The sequence below is a fragment of the Anguilla rostrata genome, chromosome 17 (assembly GCF_018555375.3).
Source record: "Anguilla rostrata isolate EN2019 chromosome 17, ASM1855537v3, whole genome shotgun sequence".
NCBI lineage: Eukaryota > Metazoa > Chordata > Actinopteri > Anguilliformes > Anguillidae > Anguilla > Anguilla rostrata.
In genome coordinates this window covers 149,875-174,337 of record NC_057949.1, presented here as the reverse complement: position 1 = coordinate 174,337, position 24,463 = coordinate 149,875, and the positions used below count along the sequence as shown (strand labels likewise).

Below are 24,463 nucleotides of genomic sequence, written 5' to 3'. Positions count from 1 at the left end.
ATATTTTGCTGCGATCCTTCCACTCATGTAGTCCCCTTACTGTAAATGAGACGAAATGGTTAATGCATAACATTCCACTAATAATGTGTTAGCTGCAAGTCCCACAGAATTTTCCTGTTGTCATTTGCCTGATAACATTGTCTATCAAGGTGTTCAATTAAGGCTTGAAACAGTGCTAGATGCTCTCTTAAGACTATTAGTAAATTTTAAACTTAGGCAGAACTGCCTGTTCTTTCTTTTTGCTGCAGTTGATGCTTATTGTGCAAGTGCTTCGAAACGTTCACAATGCTCTTTCTAAAGCTGCAAGTATGACTAGAGTGGGAACACCTAGAGTAGACCAACACTTGTAGCATATGCTATTTATTATGAAACTTAACATTGCATTGGATTGTAGTGTGCACTGTAATACATGTTACTGTATGCGTGTGGTTGTCAGTACACAACTTCAAGTGATGCAGATTGATGTAGGCTAAATAAAAATCTTTGAAACGGTTCACAAATGGACAAGTGCATTCAGAATCTCAGCTTGGAATTTCCTTCTAATTAATAAAATTGAATCAGCAGCAGTCTCAATCGATGGTGTGTATTAAATTAAATGCATCAAAACCATGACTATGCAAAACCAAAGTTTGTGTTAGTTTCTTTAATAATTCTTTCCATTACATGGTTTAGGATTTACAGATTATCAATGTGTGTGTACAAGGTGACTGATCACTTAAGTGACACGATACAAAACACAGAGGAGACGAGAAACACTACCATTCTCTCAAGACCTTCTCTCTGCAGCACCACCCAACATGCGCCTACAGCTGGACCCAGAAAACAAAAGGCATGAAGGACATAAAATATGAAAACATAAGGAAACTGACATATATAGCATTTATAAAGGAAAAGGAGTAAACATTGTCTAACTACTATCATTAAGACTGCTGTTACTACTTCCAGCCCCCTCTCGCTTGTGTATTTGTTCATGTGCTTTAAGGTGACCAGACTGGCTAAAGCTCTTCGCACACTGTGGACAGGAATATGGCCGCTCTCCTGTGTGGATCTGCTGGTGCGCTTTAAGGTGTCCTAAGCGGCCAAAGCTTTTACCACAGTGGGTGCAGGCGAATGGTCTCTCCCCTGAGTGGATCTTCTCGTGGGTTTTTAGGACTCCTGAATTGCTGAAAGACTTGCCACACTGGCTGCAGCAGTGCAGTTTGGTCCCAGTGTGACCTTGCTGGTGAGAACGAAAGGTCATCTCCTTAGTGAAGGTTTTCCCACAGTCGGGGCAGCAGAAGCTGCGGTCCCCAGTGTGACTGGTCTGGTGAGTTTTAAGTTCTTTTGACTGGCTGAAGCTCTTCCCACACTCTGTACAACAAAAGGGCTTCTCGCCAGTGTGGATCCTCTGATGAGATCTCAGGTCATCTGCTTTAGTAAATCCCTTGGAGCAATGTGTGCAACTGTAAGGTCGCTGTCCTGTGTGGATAAGCTGGTGCCTCTTTAAATTTCCAGCCTGGCCAAAACTCTTTCCGCACTGTGAACACGTGTATGGCCTTTCTCCTGTATGGATGCGTTGGTGGGTCTTAAGGTTCCCCAAAGTGCTGAAGTTTTTCCCACACTGGGTGCAGGAGAAGGGCTTCTCACCAGTAAGGTTGCGTGGTTTGCGCTGTGGTATGACCTTCTCCCCTGTCTGGCTAGACCCAACTGAGCCCTTCCCCACCTGGGCTGACTGTAGCTCGTATAGGCCGCCAGCTGTGAAGTCAGAGTCCAGTTTCCCAACGCCGTCTATGGCACTCTCTGGCCTCAGCTTGTGCAGTTCAGATCGGAGCTCGGCCATATGAATCGATTCCAGGCCGTTCATTTCTGTTTTTATGTGACTGGATATCAAGTTTGGCTCATACTCTGTTTTAATGGAGCCTAGCTCTGTCGTATAGTAATACTGTAGGTCAGCATGCTGCTCTGACTTGATGTATTCGAGACTGTCGGATACGTGCGTAATATAATCGAACACAAGACTTGGCTCGTACTGCGCCTTGTAGGAATCCAGGTCGGCACTATGGAAAGAGTGAAGGTCGGTGTGATGCTCAGACTTGATGTAGTCTAAACCACTGATTTCCATTTTGATTTGCTCCAAGCCAAGCGCTGCAGTGCTGAGTGGCTGGATCTCAGAGAGATCCACTGTGCGAATAGTGTCCAAATCTGGGTCGCTTTTCACACAGGGCAGCATGACCATTGGTTCTGCTACCTCAGATGACAGTGTGTTGACAGCTGGCGTGAAACCGTTGGAAGCCATTGTGTCGAGAGACGGAATGACACACTCCGAAGGTAGAACGTGAAGTGTTGGCGTGGCACATTCAGATGCTAGTGTGTTCAGTCCTGATGTTATGCACTCAGCTTCAAACTCTGCCATAAGAATAGACTATTCCCACTGTTTTCTGCTAACACTCCTTGCCTTTGTCAAGGCTAGTCCTGATACTTGTGGTAAATCCTTACTTGGGGTCGGCTGGTACCTGTTTTGGCCACAGTTTGGTAACGATGGTCATTCAAAAGAGTCCTTTATTTTTCCACACATTAAGGAAAATGTTGAGGTCTGTGGCCCCTAGATGAGGGGGGAAAAAAACAACACAAAAAGAAAATTATATATGAATAGTCACATTTGGCACTAAGTTCAACTACAGAATTTTTGGGTTGAATCTGAGTTGGATGTAAATCTCAGGTATTTGCACTATTAGATTAACTTTGTTCCTCAGTGTAGACAGCTGACAAAAACAGTCTACTTCAATACAAGAGACCGATTTGTCTGTTCATGCAGACAAATACATGTCTCCGGTGCCTCGGTTAAGCCAATTCATATAGTTTAGGCATATAAACAGCAAGCAGTCTGTGTTCCTTGGTGCGTATTACATAAAGATACCATCAAACATCCAGTACAGAAGCAACTGTAAAATATTCTCAAATTTGAACACAACTTTATAAACCCTTCTGTAATAACAAAGTTCCTAACTTTACTGTCTTATGTCTTTGACTGTCTTATAGCTTTAAGTTTATCCTTAAATTAAGTCACTTCTTATAAGAAGAGGGCATGTGAACAATCCTGACTTGTTAAAATCAAGTGATCTAATCTAAGGACAAACTTAAGGCTATAGGATGCTATAGCATGATGCAACAGTCGAAGATTAGTCAGCCATTTTGAATAGTGGATTTATTTATTTAATAAATAAATACATGTGCAAATTGTTGTTCAATAGATAGCTGACACAAAGGCCCAACAGTTTAAAATAACCTACATGTTTGTGTTTCTGTTTGTAAAACAGAATTTGATTTAAGATTTATACCATAAGATAAAATACATTAACATAAATACAATTGTAAAATATAAACGCTAATGCAAATAGTTTAATGGAAAATTTACAGAGACAGACCAATGAGCCAAAATTTCTATTAAAATTTGGACTTTTGACAGTGTGATCACTATATGGGTCTGAGTTACAGGGTTCAGTCAGTACACTAAATGGGATAAACAACCAAGAGTCCCCGCATGCTGTATTCTGTAGAAGAGAAATAGAAATAGCCAATTGAAATTGATTTCCACTAATTGTACCAGTCCAAAAAAAACTGCATAAATTTGGCTACATTCAAGTCTACATACTCCCACCAATTTGAAGCACTCACAGAGCTCAGCACTACAGCCAGTCCCCTCAGTCAGCTGGTCTTGAAATTATCCAACACAAGTTCAATCAATTGACACATAAATTTCAAACCGGCACTGCTGGCCAAACTCCAATTACAGTAAACCAAATCATGAAACCACTCTTATTTGGAACTTTTGGACAAAAACAAAATCTCCACACAAAGTAGAATGCTACTGGGACCAAGAAAATAGCATTGTACTTTTCGTGAAGAAATAATTGGTAGATTATTTCTTCGCCTTCAGAGATATAAAGCAGAGGCATATTCTGACCAAGTATATGACCAATGACCAGTCTAGCCATAGAAATAGGCCGATCAATAGGCAAATCATGAAAACCCAAGGAGAATAGAATATATTGTCACAGTATAACAGGTGAGGTTGAGAGATGAACCTTCAATATGAACTTTTTTTTTTTTTTTTTTTTTTTAAATGAGAAATTTGTTTCTGAAATTCTAAACCTTGAAATTCTCCCAATTACCCACAATAGATAAACTTCCTGTCGTATTGGGAAAAGGACATACAGCGGCAGTTGCTGCAAAATATGACAGTCTGCCATAGACCAAGAGACACAGGTTGAGAATTTATTTGCGGTGGTTGTGTGATAGAAAACAAGCTTGCTTACTGTGTAACTATTTTTATGTGTTTATAACAAAACCATGTATGTAACTAAGTGTGCAAAATGGAAAGGTACTGGGAAGAAACAACCTTCGAGGAGGAAGGAATGTGGATGAGCTAAGATAGATAACGATCTGGGTGTACCACCAAGTTTAAACTGCAATCATTTTTAGTACAAAAGGGACAGAAGAGGCTTAACACAGGGGTCTGAGAAGGTCACGAATACGTAAACATGACTTGAGGGATACTTTGTAAATGAAGTAAATTTCATAGTAAAAAGTACCTTTGCTATAAGCATATAATCAGGTTGTAGCCTATATGTATGACCATTACTTGCTCATATCCTAATCAGTAGCCTATGTATTTGTATTTGAATACTGCATGTATTGTGTATAGTGCGGCACGGTGGTGCAGTGGGTAGCCACTGCCTCACTGCAAGGTTGTGGGTTCAAATCTCTGCCTTTCTCTGTGGAGTTTGCATGTTCTCCCTGTGTTCGCGTGGATATCCTCTGAATACTCCGGTTTCCTCCCACAGTCCAAAGACATGCAGGTAAGCTAATTGGAGGCTCTAAATTTCCCACAGGTATGAGTGTGTGAGTGAATGGTGTGTGTTCCCTACGCTAGATTGGCGGCCTGTCCAGGGTGTATACCTGCCTCGCTCAATGCACGCTGGGATAGGCTCCAGCACCTCTGCGACCCTGCTCAGGATAAGTGGGTATAGATAATGGATGGATGGATGTATTGTGTATGATGTCAAATGAAGAGAAGCTGTACGAAACAAGATGGATAATAAGAACACCCTCCTCCGCCTTGAGGCGCCAGGAACCTCAACGTTTCGTCAGGGTTTCTGGGATGAAGCAAAAAGTTTCTCAGGAAAACAGAAAGTTGGTATGGGAGGAGGAGTAAGAAAGTGTCATACCATGCAAATTACCCCGCAGAAAGACAGCTTACAGAAAGATATAAGAGGCAGAACTTGTGAACAGAAGTTGAAATGAGTGCTTGAACGGTTTCTCTTATTTGGTCAAATAACAGTTCTATTGCTGAATTACTTTGTGACCTGACTAAATTAGTTGCCTCCATTGAAGGTAAAATCCACAACAATTGGCTGTTTTTTTTTTTTTTTTTTTGGGGGGGGGGGGGGGTTTCACCAAAAACGTACTTCTGAGGTCTGTTTGTACCATTTATTAAATTGTATTGTACTATTAGCACATTATTACATTTTGCTGCACAGGAGTTCACATTTTGTGTTAGGGCACTTTTAAATTGTTTTTACCGTGGCCATGTCTCCAGGTGAAAATGAAATCTGTATGGCACTTTTCACCTCAAGTTGTACCGGCGACACAGATAATGAACAGAATTAAAAAGCCACCCATAGACTGAAACTATTTTTGCTGTTACGGTCTCAGTTATAGACAAACCTTTATGCTATTTGAATGATTTTGACAATTTAATCACATAAAAAAACCCTTAACTTACATTTCAAATTTGTAAGTAATGGGTACCTCATAACCAAAATGGCATAATTTCTACAGAACACAATGGGTTTCATTAATTCAATTAAAGATAGATAGATAAACCCTTATTGATCCCCAGAGGGAAATTCTGGTGTCTTGGCAGCAACAGCAGTGAGATGAAACACAGGAGAGGTACAGACAAGAGTAAGAGTCAACCAAACCAAAGATAAATAAGTAAGAATAAAAATAAATAAAAAAGATAAAATAGAAATCAAATAAAATACTGACCTGCTGGTCCAATAAATATAAATAAATGTACACTGAATGGCCCAATAAATATAAATAAATGTACAGTGAATGTCTGTGTGCAAGTGCGTCAGAGTCCACGCAGGAGTCAGTAGTCGAAGTCATTATGTATCATTAAAGTAACTTAACATTACCACTGTTACTATACCAGTAATGTTATGGTAACCTATTGGTGGTGCATTTTCACTCTCCTCCAGCTTTTTTTTTTTTTTTAAACATAATATTTCTCAAAAGTGACAAGTTAACATTTTTATTAGCTTACTCCAGCTATCTAACGTTAGCTGGGTAATCACTGATGCTTGCTAAATGCAAGCTAACATTAAACCATAATGTTGGTAACTCTGCAGTCTAGCTTAAGACAGAGGACACTTTCTTTTAAGGAAGTGATGCATAACGACAACTAAATTTTACCAATTTTGAAAAACTTAAAACATTTAGTTACCTGGCACAGATATGGACGCATGACTGTCCTTCAAATTACATTCAGGCTCTTATCCATTTTTTGAGTTTATTGGTACCTTGCATAGCCTTTCACCATTGGTGTGTGAGTGTGTGTGTGAATGGGTGAATGAGAGGCATCAATTGTAAAGCCCTTTGGATAAAAGCGCTATATAAATGCAGTCCATTTAGTAGGAAAAGAAAAGGGTATTAAGTGCATCAGCAATGAAGAAGGAGCTTTATAAGAATAACTAGAAATACCGCCTCACGGTTGAATGCCTCCGCCAACCAGTAGCCAGTTTGGATAAAAAATTTCATCACTTCATCATTTTATCCTATTAGACATTTGTGTGAAACTTTATCATAATTTGCATATGAATTCTTGAGTTACGGCCTAACAAGCATTTTGTGAGGTCACTGACCTTGACCTTTGACCACCAAAATCTAATCAGTTCATCTGTGAGTCCAAGTGGACGTTTGTGCCAAATTTGAATAAATTCCCTCAAGGCGTTCCTGAGATCACGTTCATGAGAGAATGGGATGGACGTGAAGTCACAGAGACCTTGACCGTTGACCACCAAAATCTCATCAGTTCATCCTTGAGTCCAAGTGGAGGTTTGTGCCATGTGTGAAAAAATTCCCTCAAGGCAAAAACATGTTTTGTGAGGTCACAGTGACCTTGACCTTTGACCAACAAAATCTCATCAGTTCATCCTTGAGTCCAAGTGGACAAGTGGACAAATGCCAAATTTGAAGAAATTCCTGCAGGGCGTTCCTGAGATATCACATTCACGAAAATCAGGACAGACGGACAGACAACCCAAAAACATTGCTGTGCTGTCGCAGAGGCATAAAAATATTGCTGATGCCTTAAATAGTTATTTTGTTAAAAGTTTTACTAGAGAAGAGGTTGCTAGTAGACTGGAAGGCATATTCAGTACTGAGAATGTCTTATCAGATATTTAGATAAAGGATAAAGAAGTAGGCCTTCTGGGTGAATTACTTAAACTAAAGACAAATAAGGCAGCAGACCCTGATGACATGCACCCAAGAGTACTCTAAGGAGTTAGGTGTGATCATCTTTAAACCAATGGCAGTTATTTTTAGACAGTCCTTAAAAGCTGGAGAAATACCTGAAGACTGGATGCAAGGTAATATAATACCAATATATAAGAAAGGGGACTGTACTGATCCAGGAAACTACAGGTCTGTCAGTTTAATCTCTGTCACATGTAAAATACTGGAATCTATCATTAGATTAGTGCTTCTGGAAAATAACATCCAGCATGGAATAGCCAGCATGGTTTTTGCAAGGGAATGCTTGACAAACTTTCTGGTATTCTTTAAAGAAGCTACCAAGATTATAACAAGGCTTATAATATTATCTACTTAGATTTCCAATGTTTTGATAAGGTACCACACAAGAGACTTGTTAGCAAAATGAAGACAGTAGGAATCAGAGGACATATTTCAGAGTGGTTTCGAAACTGGCTACAGGGTTGAACACAAAGAGTAGTCGTAGGAGGGATATTGTCTGAGAAGGCAACTGATGGAAGTGATGTCCCACAAGGATCGGTGCTGGGACCACTGCTTTTCTTTATTTATTGGGATGGCAGGTATGCCATCCTGCCAAGTTACGCCTTGGTGGGGCGGCATGCCCCGTACCTATACAGCATAGAGAGTTTGACAGAAATAACCACAATGTCCACACAACAGAGCCCCAAACTTAGGGTTTTTTATGTTTTTTTCCTTCTTTGGCTTCTTTTTCCTGCCTGATTACATCATTACAAATGCTCCAGGCCCACAAACAATACATCTGCCCATTGGACATTTAGCTACACCAACAATAAAAACATCACATACAGATGCAAAATTGACATATATATTTTTAACCAAAACAATTTGCAGCCACAGCAACTACTTCTTGGTGGCTCACTGGTAATATGCTTGCAGTACATTACAGGCATTTAGCAGATGCTCTTATCCAGAGTGACTTACACAACTTTTTATGTAGCATTAAATTTTTTTTTTACATTGTATCCATTTATACAGCTGGATGTATACTGAAACAATGCAGGTTAAATACCTTGCTACCTAAATACCTACCCAGGAATCTAACCTATGACCTTTCATTTACAAGCCCAGTTCCTTACCCACTGTGCTACACTGCCACCCATGCTTGCCAATGAGACTGTTGAGCCACAGGATCAAATTCCACCTAAGGATCTGGAAAATCTCCAAATCGTTGCACACGCTTATTTGCAAACTAATAATTGCCTATTATTTTTAAACTATTGCTTTTGCAACTTTACGATCCTTGTGGACCAAATCTAGCCAGTCTTTTACCGAACATATAGACTGTATTATGACATACCATCTAGACCAGTGGTTTTCAAACGGTGTGCCGTGGAAATTTGAAGGACCATGTTCTTAATAATTAAAAATGTTTGGTTGCAGTCATTTATTTAAAGCTTTCTGTAAATTATATCTCTCCATGGCCTTTATTCATATTCTCAGTTTGATTTCTGAGGGAAATTACTTGCTGTACATCAACAACGCGATAGCACTGTGACTGTGTGTGTACCTGCTTCATCTGTTATTGTTCATTAATGAAGTAATGTTTTAGTTGCAGACATGGTAACACCAGAGACTGTAAAAAATATGGACAAAGCTACTGTGACGTCACCCATTGCCTCTCCGTGGGTCTGTAAAACACGTTTTGAAGCTCAATGGCGGGCGCGGCCATGTTCTCAATTTGGAGCCAAAACCATAGAGTTAAGCGGTCTTGTGATTTTTACAATGTGATTGACAGTCCGGTGCGGAAAAGCCCATCAACCTGAACGAACGATTGCAGAACGAACTTGAGGCTAGCTGACTGTCTGCCGTTATGTTTTAAAATATATGATCAAATGTTTACGGAGTTTAATTTCCATCCGTGACTGTACTGTGTCATGTAATTACGTTATATGTATGACATTAATAATACATTTATGCTCAGTTATCTTCAATTTATGTTTCTTGGCAAAACGAATATGCTTAGCTAGCATATCAGCTTGCCAGTGAGCTAGGTAAGCTATCCGTGGTTAGCTCACGCATTAGCAATATGAACTACAGGGGAAGAACATCGACTGCACTGATGGTCAATCAATCAGAGATGTGTAGACTACTGGTGATTTGACTAGGCTAATTTTCATATAACTGTCTGGTAGATCTGCTGTTAACCAAGCAAGTTATCGTCGTAGGTTTTTGCCACAGTCAGTTAATGAGCCATTAACTGCTACTACTCCATCGTCGTTTGTGGTGTTTACTTGCTGGGTGACGCTAGCTGACCGATCGTTCGCAAGTCACTTTTTACCGAATAAAAATTAACACTGTCAGCGGTGATTAACAAATCTACCAAGTATTTTAATAACCGATTTACAGGCGTGTAAATATGACAACGCACTTTGAAGAGCAAGTTTTCCACCTGTTGCATAAAGACAAAAATAATGTACATTGAATTTCTAATTATTATTTTCTTGCTAGCTTCTAGCTTTGTCACATTCGTGCAGCATAGCCCAGGTAAACATTTACGGAATGTACACGACTGACAAGCCGTCAAACACGTTTGACAGATGGAATATTTGCCGGTTAGGGTTAGCTAGCTAGTCAAATGGCTTGGTAACCGAAGTTGCGAACTGTTTTAGCATAGGCTACTGGACTACCACATATAGCAAATAAGCGTTAGCTTTCTGCCAACTAATTATATGGTTAAGTGGGCTAAAGGAAATAGTAAAAATGACTTGTCTACCGCAAAACTTCAGAGGAGGATTATTTTATGGTCGTCTAGTGCAGCTGTAAATAGCACACACTATAATGAAACCACTACAAAATGGGATGCCTGTATTTTCTGACTTCGCACAGGTGGACCGTGGTCGGAGCCGCAATGTCAAGGCCAAGAGATGCCACCTCCCACCCGTGACCACAGATTGTAGCCCCTACTGTAGCTCAGTCCTGCGCAGTAATCTGGAAGTGACGCAAGCTGTACCTCATTGGTCCAGAACAAATATTGGCACTGTGCCCAAATGACGCAATAAATCATGAAATCGACCCATGGACAGTCACAAGACGAATAAAATACACCTATTATGACTATTTGTTCTTGTGATAACAAAATACAAAGTCAATAATTTAATTGCATTTGTACCGTAGACTTACATGGAAACCGGATATGAAAACACCTATACTGGAGCCATCCGTAGTGGCGCTAGTGAGCAACCAGGAACTACAACACCAGGAAATGAACTTCAAAAACGAAGTCTGGTTTTGGCCGCTTGGTTAACACTGATGCTGGTTCCATGTTGATCTCTTGCTCCAGTCCATTTCAATGCATATTTTTCATAAATGATGAGATTGTCTTTCTGATTTAAATAAGCCTATATCTGTTTGATAATCATTTGACAGTCTGGTGCAACGTAGCCATGTGCAATATGGGGCAAATCGTCCTAATAAACATAATGTGCGTGACATTCTTAATAATTAATTACTATGGCTAATTAATTACTTGGTGTGCCTTGAGGATGTGGTTTGATATTTGGTGTTCCTTAGACCCAAAAAGACTGAAAACCACTGATCTAGACGTTCAGTGAACCGGCTAGATTTGGTTGCAATGTGAAAGTTACCTAGCTGGCTAGGATATAGCCAGGCCATATGGAAGTAAACCCAGAGCTGAATTGTGCTTGCTGGGCTGCCTTCTTTAAAAGCACAAGCAAATAACAGACACCACCTTATTCCCAAGCCATTTATGGCCAAGTATGTCAAAGTGTCCCTGAGCAAGACACCTAACCCCTAATTGCTCCCAAAAACACACCTGCAATTACCGCTTCTCGCCATTGGCACCGCCACAGAGAACGAAACTGAAATCTTCGAGATTGTCACTTTAAGTTAAAAAAGCTGACCACTGTGGTGTTTCTACTGTTTAACTACTTTTGTACTAAGTTACTGCAGCTAACGTTACCTGCATATGCCACGTTTCTAAATTAATGTTCGCTAGCCCTATTCTCTACCGACATACAATTACAACATCCCATTAAAAACACTTACATTTAAAAACATGGCAAACATTTTCATAACCAGCAGTAATTTATGTGCACAAGCCCTTTTATTGCATCTGAGAAACTCGTTGGACATCACAGAATATGGTAATTGGCTGGTGCCATCTGTTTTATATATGGTTCAATAAGCAAACGCATATTGTTTACACTGTTCAATTAAATACTTTGTGGTCATTTCTTTGGTACTACTGTTATTTTCTGAAATGCAAAGGTTGCTGTGAAATATGCCTGTGTGTGCTATTGTCCAATGTCAAGTGTCTATTTTTTACAACTGTTGGCTTTAGTTTTACCTGTCAAATTGGAAGGTCAGTACGCTCACTGAAGAAAAAAGCAAAGAGGAGTCCTAGCTACACTTAAGCATAATAACATGCCTTAGAAACCTTATAAACACAAAAAGTGGATCTCAGAAGAGAAAACAAAAAATGAAGCAGGAGGGAAAGGTACACAACTTGCGAGCTTGGGAGTTAAAATTGAAGGAGATTGCTGATCATTTCGTAAATGAAAGCTTGTCAGATGTAAATCAAATGAGTGAGTACATAATTGCTTTTCAAGGAGATGTGTGCTGGGTTTCTGATGGTGCAAAGTTACTCACACATACAAGCACTATAAGCACAATCCCCAAGTGGTCGGCCCACCAGCGTGCCTAGATTGCTCAACTCAGACATTCATTGCTCCTGCAATCAAAGTATGAGTTGAAAACAGAAATTCTGTGTTCTAGTTTCATTAGTAGACGATACACAACAACACTGCCGAATACGAAGTTACGCAGCGCCACCAAATTGCGCTGGTCATTCATTTAACAAAGCTCCCTCCAAGCAGTCTCATCTGCAATTACACCCCCTGACATAATGGACAATAGTGTCAATCTGGGCATTCATAGAAATATTCTTTCACCACTCAAAAATCGTATTCCATCATATAAACAAGATAAACCCAACAATAGCCCTAAGATATACCAATACAGCAGTAAAAACGCTGCTCATTGAATAACAAAATAAACGAAACAAACACAAAAAGACAATTTAAAAAAGAATTATGCCATGTCAGACTATATGGCAATATCTGGGACTAAATATTGAATAAATATACAACCATACCATTGGTTTTACACATAGAGATGTCCCTTTTGTGACTGAGTGGTCATACATTGTCTTGGATAATCCATTTGTGAAATACACGCGCATTTGTGATGCCTGGGTAGCTTGCAATACAAAGCCGGACACCCACCGCACGCGTAGCGGCCGCGAGCGTACAACGCACGTAAGTTAACTACTGTTATTACAACGGCAGCGGGCGACGTCCTCTACACCAGCCGCGAACACGGTGTGAACTGGGTGTAAAACTTGTGCGACACAAGCGAACTAAAGCGTAGTTTTTCGCTTCTGTTCTATTTTTCGGCTTGCCGCCGTCATGATGACCTGTTTATACACAGAAATATGCTCTAAAATGCTAGGTATACATGCTCTGACTTAAATTTCATCCTTATATTACTGGGGGTATGTCCCTAGTTCCCTCTTGCAGTAGTAGTGAACAGGATAAAGCCAGATAAACACCAGATATTTCATAAGCAGCTAAAAAATACAAGCCTTTTTGTTTATGTATTGTCCTTGCAGAAACAAAAATTAAAACTGGAACCTGGGAAAAAGGCAAACTTACTTCTGCCATCTAATTTTTTGAAAATACAACACAGAGAGACATAGCCTATTGAATGATGCAGAAGTGAATGCACTGAGCAGCGGTTTGTTAGCTTGAAGTGTTGGAAGGTAGTTTTTAACCAACCACTGCTCAGCCTATTTGACTTCTCCGATGTCTTCGTTTGTCGTGCTTTCAAAAAGGGCTTGTTAATAAAAATAAGATAATCCACAGAGCTTTAATCAATCAGATTATTTAGTGGTCTGGCTGATGAAAATAAACCTATTTTATAAATAAAGTTGTAAGCAAGCCTTCATTGCACTTGTACTTCAAAGCTTCCCGTATTCATGGCGTTGTGGTGTTCATATCCCTTCAAGACTAAACTGTTACGCTATCTTTATGATGATTAGCTGATTTTACTAAATCTAATCATTTAAATGTTTTGACGTGAATAACAAGATGACACGGGAATTCCCAATGGTTGATTACAGATTATTTATTATTATTATGATCATTACATATTCTTCATAAAGTTGGCACAGTTGTTAACCAAGCAAATAAATTAATACAGTTTGAGATTGAGTATTATGTAGGCTATGTTGCGGTTTAAGCTCATGGTAATTCTTTAAAGCGTTTACTTTCTCACATATTTACATGAGTTAACAAAATATTACCAAATTAACAAACTGAAAAAGGTCTCTCACCAAGTATTCACTTACCCATAATGAACAGTCGTGAAAAAACATGAAATACACGATGTAGGCTAATTCCACTGCAGACTGCGAGAGCTACTAGGAATACAGAGCTTTAAGCAAGCCTTTGCGCGACACAAACGGAACCGGTGTGGACACACGACGCGCCGCGCCACGCTGCTTCGCCATGCTGCTTAGGCGGCGCTTATGCTACGTGTGAGGTGGGTGCCCGGCTTAACTGTGCGTAATACCACACGTGTTGTTTACAGCATTGTGCCCCTTTTCAGTACAGTCTGGCTTGATTGACAATTCATTTATTCAGTAGGTGACAGTGTAAGCTTTCTAACGATGTATAACACGTCTAATTTTTCTTTTGGAATAGCATTTTATAGCTCAGCGTAACCGAAACTTTTCTCATCATCGCTTTCACTTACGTATTCACTCTATGGTAGCAGTAAAAGACACTGCACCTGACAAAAAGTTATCAATGATTTTCATAAATTCTTGGTAAATATTCTTATTACTGAGGACTTCTGAGCATAGCTGAGCTGACATCGTTTTCTGGAGTAAGACAGAAGAGGACAAAATGACAGGATTGGTTGACTGAACACAGATAACATTTCATCATCGCTATGCAAGGATTATTGCTCAAAATATTTCGGTTATATGCGTTATTTTTTTAAATTAAGTGTCTTTAAATAGGCTAGTGGTATTTTATAATGAGGATATTTCACACTGTAATGTAAATGTTCATTAGTAGCTTAGTAGTTTTTGTGGTTCATACACCAGATATGACGTTACAGTTGTAACACTGCCAAAACGTGGTGGATGGTTGAATATTGTTTTAATGTTGTCCCATCCCCATACAAGAAAACATTACATACTGTGGAGTACAGAAATAGGCTACATACAAGAGGTCATTATTACACATTTGGGTACTGTACCGCATTGTGACAATGTTCTTGCACTATTTTTAAATCTGATATCAACGTTTCATCTTAAACATTCATAAGGGGCTCATTTATATGCTTTATAATGGACAAAAAGCATTTTATCCATTTTTGGAGATATTCTGGATGTTTCTGGACCCCTAGACATGTTTGACCACTGCACTGATGAAAAGCTTGTAATTCCCACTTGGAAATGATGCAACAGTGAGTTTCCTGAGTCAAAACAGTTGATTTGTAGTGCATTTGTGCACTTGTAGTGCAACAATTGGTTTTGTGGCACTTTATTCCTTCCTAAATTATGAATAAACTAATCTAGGTTAGTATTGTAAATGGTACAAATGTCTTGCTTCATTTAAGCCATTCTTTGAGTCTCTGTGGTGTTCACTCTGTGGTGTTGGAGAGTTATAAAGCTTTAAATAGGGTATCCCCTAAATGGGCAAGGATTGGCCAGATTTGGTATGTGCACTAAGGGGTTAAGACTTGCAAAATCCAGGCCTGCCATTTACTGTTCAGTACTGATATCAAAATTAGGCCAAGTTACAAGAAAAAATATTGGCTATTTTAGCCAATACAAATTAAACATGCTATATTCCAAAGCAATACTGCTACCCAATGTTTCCTAAATTATTTCAAGTAATGGCAGGCCTAGATTTTGCAAGTCTTAATGACTTATAGTGCTTTGTATGTGTGAGTAACCTGGCATTTATGTACATTGAAAACGTGTTCTTAAGATATCAATGTTCTTGACTGGGACATAGAAATAAATTTGTCAAATGTGCAGATGATACAAAACTGGGAGGCCCAGCTAATAGTTTGGAATCTACTAAAGTAATACAAAATTTAAATAAAATCCAGAAGTGGGCAGAAAACTGGCAAATGAAATTCCATATAGCCAAATCTAAAGTTCTCCATGTGGGAAATAAAAACATTAGGCAGGATTACTACATGGGAGGAACAAAATTGTAATGTGCTCAATTTGAAAATGACTTGAGTAATGGTTGATCAAAGCCTTTCAGATTCTAGGCATTGTTCTGTAGCAGTAAAAACAATTTTTTATTTATTTATTTATTTCTTTATTTATTTTTAAGTAAATCCAAGAAAGTTATACTTATCATATACAATACATTTGTTAGACCACAGTTGGAGTATTATGTGCAGTTCTGGGGACCATACTACAAGAACCATATAGAGGGGCTGGAAAAGGTTCGAAGAAGAGTAACCAAATTGATTCCTGATTTGAAAGATAAAAGCAACGAGGAAAGATTTAAGATGCTTAATCTCTTTAAGCTTAGTAAAAGGAGACCTAAACCGCGTTTCCACTGCAGGAACTTTCCCCAGGAACTAGGAACCTTTTGAGGAACTCAGTGAGTTTCCACCACAGGAACCATCTAAATTAAGTTCCGGGGACTTTATTTTACCCCCCAAAAAGTCCCTGCTCGGGGAGTAGTACTTTCGAAAAGTACAGGAATTTTTGGGGTGGGGCGCAAGCGCTGAACATTTCTGATTGGTCGAGTACTCGCAGCATTTTATTTCAACCGCCATTTTTAAAAATCTGCAGCCGCAAACCGATTTATTATTTTCAAAATAATAACTTGAATTCAAACTTTATAGCCGCGTTTCCACCCAAAGTACCCGGAACTTTTAGCCCCAGGAACTACTTTTCAAGGGTCCCCTTCAGCCCATTGTTGTCTGCGTTTCCACCACGGTCTAAAGACCCGCGACAATTAGGCAAATTAGTCTGCTGACATATGAAAAAGCGATGTCGTCGTCAGTCCATCTGTCGTATGATTTCTTCTCTAACTCCATACTGGCACCGAAGTACATTATTTTCCAATAACGGGACAGCCCGGTGTGATTTATTTCATTTATACAACTGGTTACCAACAATGACTATATATGGTTACTTTACTATATATGGTATTTATTGATTTTTATCGACTTAATCACCTGAAATTGAAATATTCTTCCGCGGCCGTTTGGGCACATTATTTTACCGTTGTCAAGTTCGTAGTTCGACTTGGACTGTTATTATGCAACAAACAGGATGTAACAGGCCAATATACGGATTGTAACTGTTTTATATATCCTCTCAAACATACATTGTTTTTATGCAAACATTCACTTTCATGTCTTGACATTCGAGGCGACAGAATGCATTCACATTCCACAAATAACTGGTAACAACATTTATAGCAGAAAACATGCACACATAGTAAACAATTTGCTGGTGAATTGATTAATTTGACTATCATCGTCATTTCCATATCGCAAAATGACAAGAATAAATAGAATGAAAACTCGGGACTTGCGTGAAAATTTAAATTAATTTTGCAGTGGTACAGCCACCGTTTTTCTTTCATCTTTTAAAGTTAGCGGAGCAGCTAAATACTTGGTGTGCCCTCCAGATGCGAACCATGCACCATCAATTAGAGTCCATATATCTAGTCTTCCTGGTCTTTTTGTGGAATTGAAGAATCGCAGAGTAAAATTATGGCAGTTTGAAAAAGCAAAAGGGACGATTACTAGAATTAACCTGTTATTTTACCTTAACGAAAAGTGCGGAATGTAATTTTTATCCTGTTTTCTTTTACTGCATCCCCAATGCAAATTACGCAGAAATTCCACATACCTCACACTTACTGTGTCAAGCGTTTAGAGTCAGTTATAACGGGCTAACAAAGAAAATCCGGATGAAAATATTCAGCAGCCAAATTAAATTGTTTGAATGTTTTGGTACGTAATATGCTGTCCCAGCACGAATGCTTAATATTTTATAAAACAGACGTAATGCTAAAGCAATAAAAGAACAGAAGAGTACAGGTTATAATCCTCGAATCTTAATTTCTCATCTGTAGACGTTGGCAGGGTATAAAAAAAGTAGTCCAAAGAAACCAGGTGAGGAGAGTCATCTGTGTAGTCAACTGCTTTAATTGATTAATTAACTGCCAAGCAAAAACAAAAATAGCAGACCCTGCAGCTATCCAGGACCTGGGTTGGTCACGCCTGCCCTATGACCTAACTTGTAACTGCTAAATGAATCACATTTAGGCCTATACTTGTTCAACACGGAAATGTATCAGGGATAAATTTTTAAAATCCTCTTGTAAAAACCCCTCTTGGATTGGTTTTGAGAAGCACTGCATTAACACTCTGAAACATAGTTCTTTTGGACAAATACCAATCAATAAATCAGCTAAGAGAAATACAACAGCTGACTTATCATTGTTCTTGGCCTATGCCATAACTGCTATTTCAGTACAGCTGCGCACAGGGAACAACTGAGGTGCCAATCTCTGTATACTGTGCCCTCTGGAAAAGCAGTGCTGCAATGTGGATGGACAGGGCAGTCCCAGCTACACACTGGCACACAGAGTAGCACTGTTATGTCATGTGACTAGGTCTGTGTGCTTTAGGACAGCAATAATTAGGAAAATCAAAAGGATTAACTGCCTATAAGGGTGTGCTCGATTCATAAATTATTTCAAGCATATTAACACAGAACCATCAGGCAAAAACATCAGACTATCCAGAGACAAAGTTAACATCATCACAATGAATGTGTGTGCTTCACCAAAAGCCGCAGTCAAGACTAATGAAATGAACTTGAACAAAACCCCGATCCTGCTGACATCTGAGCTTTACTGCTCGCTTTAGCAAGATGATGGACATCAGGTACCCTCTCTTTTTCGGCAGTTCATCCAGGCATCGAGTATAAAAAGAGCCAGAGAAAGCAGCTGCTACAGGCTAGCTATCGAAACTAGCTGACCTGCAAGGTACATAAAACACACAGGAGATGGCTAATATACCAACAACGGTTTAAAAACTGAACTGAACACGTTAGCCAACATTATTGTGTATAAGCATGTAAAAGTCAACAAGAATTTGTATGCATACTAAAACTAGAGCATGACCGATGCCAGATTTTTGGGTCCGATGCCGATCCTGATTTTGGAGAGTCCTAGCCCACCGTTTACCGATGTTTTGACCGATATTTTGTCAAACAGTGCAACATTTTCATATCAATCAAACTTATATTTTATTAAAGTTTATATATTTAAGAACATTTAACTTTTAACAAGCAAACAAATAAAAACAAAAATAAACACACAAAGAACTTCTTAGACAAAAGTAAAAGATTATATTAAATTACACATATATATTAACACCATCTTTAAGTGTGTGAAATCAAAATAACTCCACACCTTGCTTTTACTCCTTTCTTTTCCAGCCATCTATAAAAAATGAATTTTAAAAAAATCTGTTTTCCAGTTTCAAACATGTATTTTTATGAATATTATTATCATTATTGTCGTTGTTGTTATTATTATTAATTTGTTATTATTATTTCTTAGTATCTAATCTCAGTACATTAATTATATTTTCTTATTTTATTCCTACTACATGATCTCAAAGAGTAAGGCTATCTAGCGAGCATCCCTGTCCATAAGAATTAGGCGGTGAAAAAACTACAATGCGCTCTGACGCGTGACTAGATGACACACTCGCTCGCAATAACGCATTAGCTATTGGCACAGCCTCATTATTTCTTATTATATATTCTCAGTAAGTTAAATTAATTATATTTTCTTGTTTTATTTCTACTACATGATCTCAAAGAGTAAGACATTATCTAGCGGAGCTAAAGAGTGAATCAACTGTTGGTTGATTCACTTCAACAGCAATCCTTCTCTCATGTTATCACAACAAAGCTAGATAACATGGCTTAAAATGATCCATGATAGAAGTGTTTTATCTGCGTTTTTACTGTCTGGTTAGCTTGCTACGATGACGCGTGACTAGATGACACACTCGCTTGCAATCACGCGTTGGCTATTTACACAGCATCATATAGTAGCAAATATCATTATCTCAGATAAGAAAACAAATGTGTGATACATTCAATCACCATTTTATTTTGGCTGGTTATTTATTTGAGAATACAGCGATGTCCTCTGGAAATGTCGATCCTACGCTGCTTATGTGCTCACTTCCAGTTCATAAAGGCTTGCTAAAGTGAACCAAATATGTTAGCTAGCTCGCTCGTTTGATAATGAGGATTGATAAACATAGTGGTCGTATAAACACATTTAATTAAAAACTTTCACTAAATATACATACCTTTATTGCGGCAATCGAATCTGTGCATACAAGTCTTGCAGTGGAGAATATTGGATGAGGCACGAGTAACAAACGTCTTATTAGAGAAGTAGCGCGTCAGCTGCTGCAGTTCACACTTGTATTAGAGCTCCCTCTACTGGATAATTCTAGTAAATAGCAATTACAACGTTCGCACAGACAAATACACATAAATAATCATTGTTTTTTTGTTTATTATACTTATTTAAAAATCGGGGCACATCGGCGGCATAACTGCCGATCCCGATGTCGTCAAAAAAGTCAAATAATGGCCGATATATCGGCCACACCGATATATCGGTCCGGCTCTAACTAAAACTACTGAAAAATTGTGCTTCATACGGTCTTACCTGCAAATAAAACAGCTTTTAGCTGACCACATACTACCAACAAGCTGAGCGACTGTCTGTATTCCAGCAGCACCAAGCAAGGCGTCCTGTGCCTACGAATCTCACACTAGCCACGTTTCCATTAAATGGTCAAGCGAATTTTAAGCAAACTTTTGAAATATCGCAAAAAAGAAAATGCGAATTAAGAGTGTTTCCATTAACTGGTTTGGAGGGAATGAACCAGGCTACGCAAAGCGTAGTTACGTCCGAAGTTGGTGGTGTAGGCTACGTTACGCATGGCTGTAATAAACAGAATAGAAGAGGAGGTTGCAAACCAGAAACAAAACAAGTCTACGAGCGAAAAACTACAGTGAAAATGGAGAGAGGTCTTCAGGAATTACTTTCAGTTGGGCAAGTTGTAATTGTTCTTTCACATCAGCTAGTAGCCTATTTGCCATGTTTCATGCTGTCCGGAGACGAAGAGAAATAAATGCAATGATTCTTCCCGTTCTGGGAATATCCGAGAAGACGCTGACAACGGAAACGGCTGATCAGTCATGTGACTTAAATGTTTGCTACGTCAGAACTTATTCGAACTGTTTCCATTTCTCATTTTGCGCATTAACTCTTTTTCGAAGAAGGCAAAAACCACCTCAAGCGAGCGTAAAAACTTATTTGCGAATCTGAGGTACTTTCTGCGCATTTTACTGTTTCCATAAACAGCAACATGCGCGAAATGGCAAAATGCGCATCAAAATGCGTTTATGGAAATACGGCTAGTGACTGGCAGCCACTTCCATCTACTGGCATCAGCTGGTATCGCACTGGCTAAGAGAGACAAAACGACTCTTCCAGTAATGTATCTTATGAAAAACACGTTTTTCAACGTACAAGAATGGAAGGTATTCACACACAAGGTAGCTAACGTTAAACATGCTGAAAATGCCGAAAGCGGAACTGTCCCGGAAAGATTTTCCAGACACAAAAGCAACTATAAATGTTGTCATTTTAGCTAGCCAGCAAGCCAGTGCAAAGGTTAGAGATTTGCTGCAGTCAGAAGGGGGAATTTAACCCCAGTCTCTCAGTCTTGTAAACAGTTTCAAGCAAAAGATAAAAGCAGTACCCACCAGGCTACGGGGTAAGTAGACATCAGATATGCAAAGTTGTATTGTTTTAAACATGCGCACTTGTATATATGATCATTTCATGTTTGCATCCAAACTTATTAGTTGATGTACGTAAAATGACCAATGGAGAAACATATTCTTTGTGGGCTAGGAGCATTTGTGGGAGGAAAAAAAAAGGAAAAAACGCAAAATCCCCTTAGTTTGGGGCTTTATTGTGAAGTTGTTTATGAATTCTGTCTGTTGAAATGGGGTCAGAATGTACAGAAATTAATGTTTTTAAGGGCTGAGTCTATGGCTGTAGTGGCTATTTCTGTGGGGAACCCTGAAAAGTGCCAAACTCTCTGTGCCATATAGGTATGGGGCATGCCCTGCCAAGGCGTAACTTGGCTGGAGTTACGCCTTGGCGTACAATGTAAATGTAAATGTAGGAATTCAATGCTTATCAGGGTAAGTGTGCTTTATCTACTACCACAACAGGAATGGTGTATTCATATTGGGTTAAAATAAATTATTTCAGGTTTAGTGTAGGTTTATATCTTTATATGTGATGACAGGTTTAGAGATTTCTGACCACCTGCTCTCTTCACAATGGCTGGTATAGGGATATTCTAGGGTCCATGGTTTAAAGCAAGGAAAACACTTAAAGTAACACCAAAGCATATTATACAGAGTTTGATTCCAGATATTACATGTGTATGTGCGAATATTATTCACATAATTCTCGTTAATCCTATTTTCGGTCGGAAAAAAATCCCTATGGCGCAAAACCTGATTCGGTTGCACTGAAGGAAGTAGGCTACCAGCACAATATATAAACTTTTTTATCTTTCATGTTTGTAATTGCAAAGGGAAAGGGAAACGCCAAAAAACATATGCAGCCTCTTGAAACATGTCAATGAGGGATTTTTTTTAATGAGCAAGTCGACATCGGCGTTTTTTTTTAACAAAAGGTGACTTCGGGGGGTGAACCAAGCATCCAGCGGCTTATTTGGTGAGATTAGGCTAGATGCGAATGTGTTTGTCAATTCTAATTTGATGCACTGACACATCGGGGAATGAAGTACGCAGGTGACCTTACCGCCTACTGTCATTTCTGACTTTAGTTCAAGTAACATAAATTAAACATAGCAAAAACGGCTATACGTTGTACTTTATTGTGCCTTTAAGTTGATAAAGGCCCTATACCAAAAAATAAAAAATAAATAAATTCACAGTTGTAAACAAGCTAAATCAATCCTTTGTATTTTCGGAACAAAAACTGCAGCCTATGCCCAAACCTCAAGTAACTAGTTTACTCGTTATTTATAATCTATATACATACATTTAACATCAAGCACACACTTTGTAATCCACTACATTAACACAACAGTACAAAACACTAAGTTTAATTGTTTATTGTTTAATGAAATTCTTTGTTAAACCGGGTTGTTGTGGGCTAGCTGATTGTCATGTTTCGAAGTTGGTTCAATTTAATTGGTGCTGCAAGGCGCACTTCGTCCTGAAAGCTTAATTCGCTGTACAACTCGATACAGTTTAGCAGCAGACTAGCAAAGGATGGACGCATAACGTTTGTTGTACAGACCGTCACATACCAGTTGTCAGATCATCTCTTGCCCGAACATGCAAGTTAAGGGTTAGACGGAACGTATTCAGTTCACCGATTAGCGCTAGACTACCTGGTAGCTAGGTTTGTCTATTATTTCAGTTTGGTCCATACTCACATGTGCAGACAGAACAAGTTAGCTAGCTGGAATCCTGTGAAATGATAAACATAGCTATGGTACGCTACCCACTGTTAGAAAACTAGCTTAATTAGACGACTCCAATCAGAGCCAGCTAGTTTAAATAAAAAACACTAGCCTACACACAATATAATATTTTCAGAAGAAATGCAACTATTCCCGTAAACTATCTCCCTACGGTTATATTAGCAAACGGCTATATAAGAAAAATACAATGAACAGACCCAACTAGCTCGCTAACGTTACCTTGCTAGTCGTAGCCATCTTGTTTAGAGTACCGCCAACGTTCCCGGCAGCCAGCTAATGTTAGCGAAGTTGACGAAAGTTAGCCTAGTAACTAGCTAGTTTCATATCAAAACCACTTAAGAGATACTACCGACTGAGTTTTCCGTCCTTATATCAGCGTGATAGCCAACTTAGCGTGTGTGCTAGGCAATGCAACAAACTCTCTAGCCAACAAGTTATCTTGGCAGTTAGCACAGCTAGCTTAGCTTGCATAGTCAAAACAAAAGGTAACGTAGCTAGCGCGCTATGACAGTAAAACCCGTGCTGGGCCACACGCTTACCAGTTACTATCGTCATAGCATTCATTACACGTATATCAAAAGAGGGTAGAAACAAAGGGGGGAATAGAAAATGTTATTTTAAAGGCCGCTACCTGCTTTTTTTTCTCGGTTCATTTCTTGCTGCTATCCGTTTAAATCGCTTTTCGGATGGACTTCGAGGTACTTTTAACCCTAGCGGATTCGCCACGTCTACCTCGGCCTGAGCCTCCCTCACTCTCCGATCACCCTTCCTTCCTTTTTCTCTTTCTCCTCCCTCCCCCTCTCCTCCCTCTTTCTTTCTTTCCTTCACTCTCTCACTCCCCTCCCCTCATCGTCGGCGATTTACCCAGGGTTAAGGGGTTTTCATAGGTATTTTTCTGTCCTACACTAATATTATGAATGGTGATTGCGCGCGCAACTTGCTCCAAGATGCGGTCAATTCGCTTCCGCACCCGGGAGCGAATATGCATGGCCGCAATCCAATAGGCTACCTCTTCGTTTCATCGTTTTCAACTCTAGTTACTTCTCCCCTTATAGCGTACATAAAAAAACGTCAGAAGAGAAGAAGCGACTCCACAGAGGAGCTCTGCAGGCAGACCCCTCTCGAAGAAGACGGGGGCACAGTGTCCGTTTTAGAAATCGAGGTGTGTTCCAAACCATTCGAAATAACTAGGATACAATGTAGGCTAAACGATAAAATATGCCATTAAATAAATTACAGCCTAGTTTGT

General features: G+C 39.2%; 1 protein-coding gene across 3 annotated transcripts; it reads right to left on the bottom strand.

The window, feature by feature from the left end:
* Window positions 1–628: 628 nt before the first annotated feature.
* On the bottom strand, window positions 629–24,165 carry si:dkeyp-113d7.1 (uncharacterized protein LOC407709 homolog). 3 transcript variants are annotated; one of them, XM_064316050.1, is made up of 2 exons: window positions 23,846–24,165; window positions 629–2,581 (listed from the first exon to the last, which is right to left on the bottom strand). In XM_064316050.1, the coding sequence occupies exon 2, from the start codon at window positions 2,390–2,392 to the stop codon at window positions 908–910; it is 1,485 nt and encodes a 494-aa protein (XP_064172120.1). In that variant the 5' UTR covers window positions 2,393–2,581; window positions 23,846–24,165; the 3' UTR covers window positions 629–907. The 3 variants fall into 3 exon arrangements, with proteins under 3 accessions (XP_064172120.1, XP_064172121.1, XP_064172122.1); XM_064316051.1 differs by lacking the exon at window positions 23,846–24,165 and adding an exon at window positions 23,434–23,798; XM_064316052.1 differs by lacking the exon at window positions 23,846–24,165 and adding an exon at window positions 20,720–20,901.
* Between the last annotated feature and the right edge of the window lie 298 nt (window positions 24,166–24,463).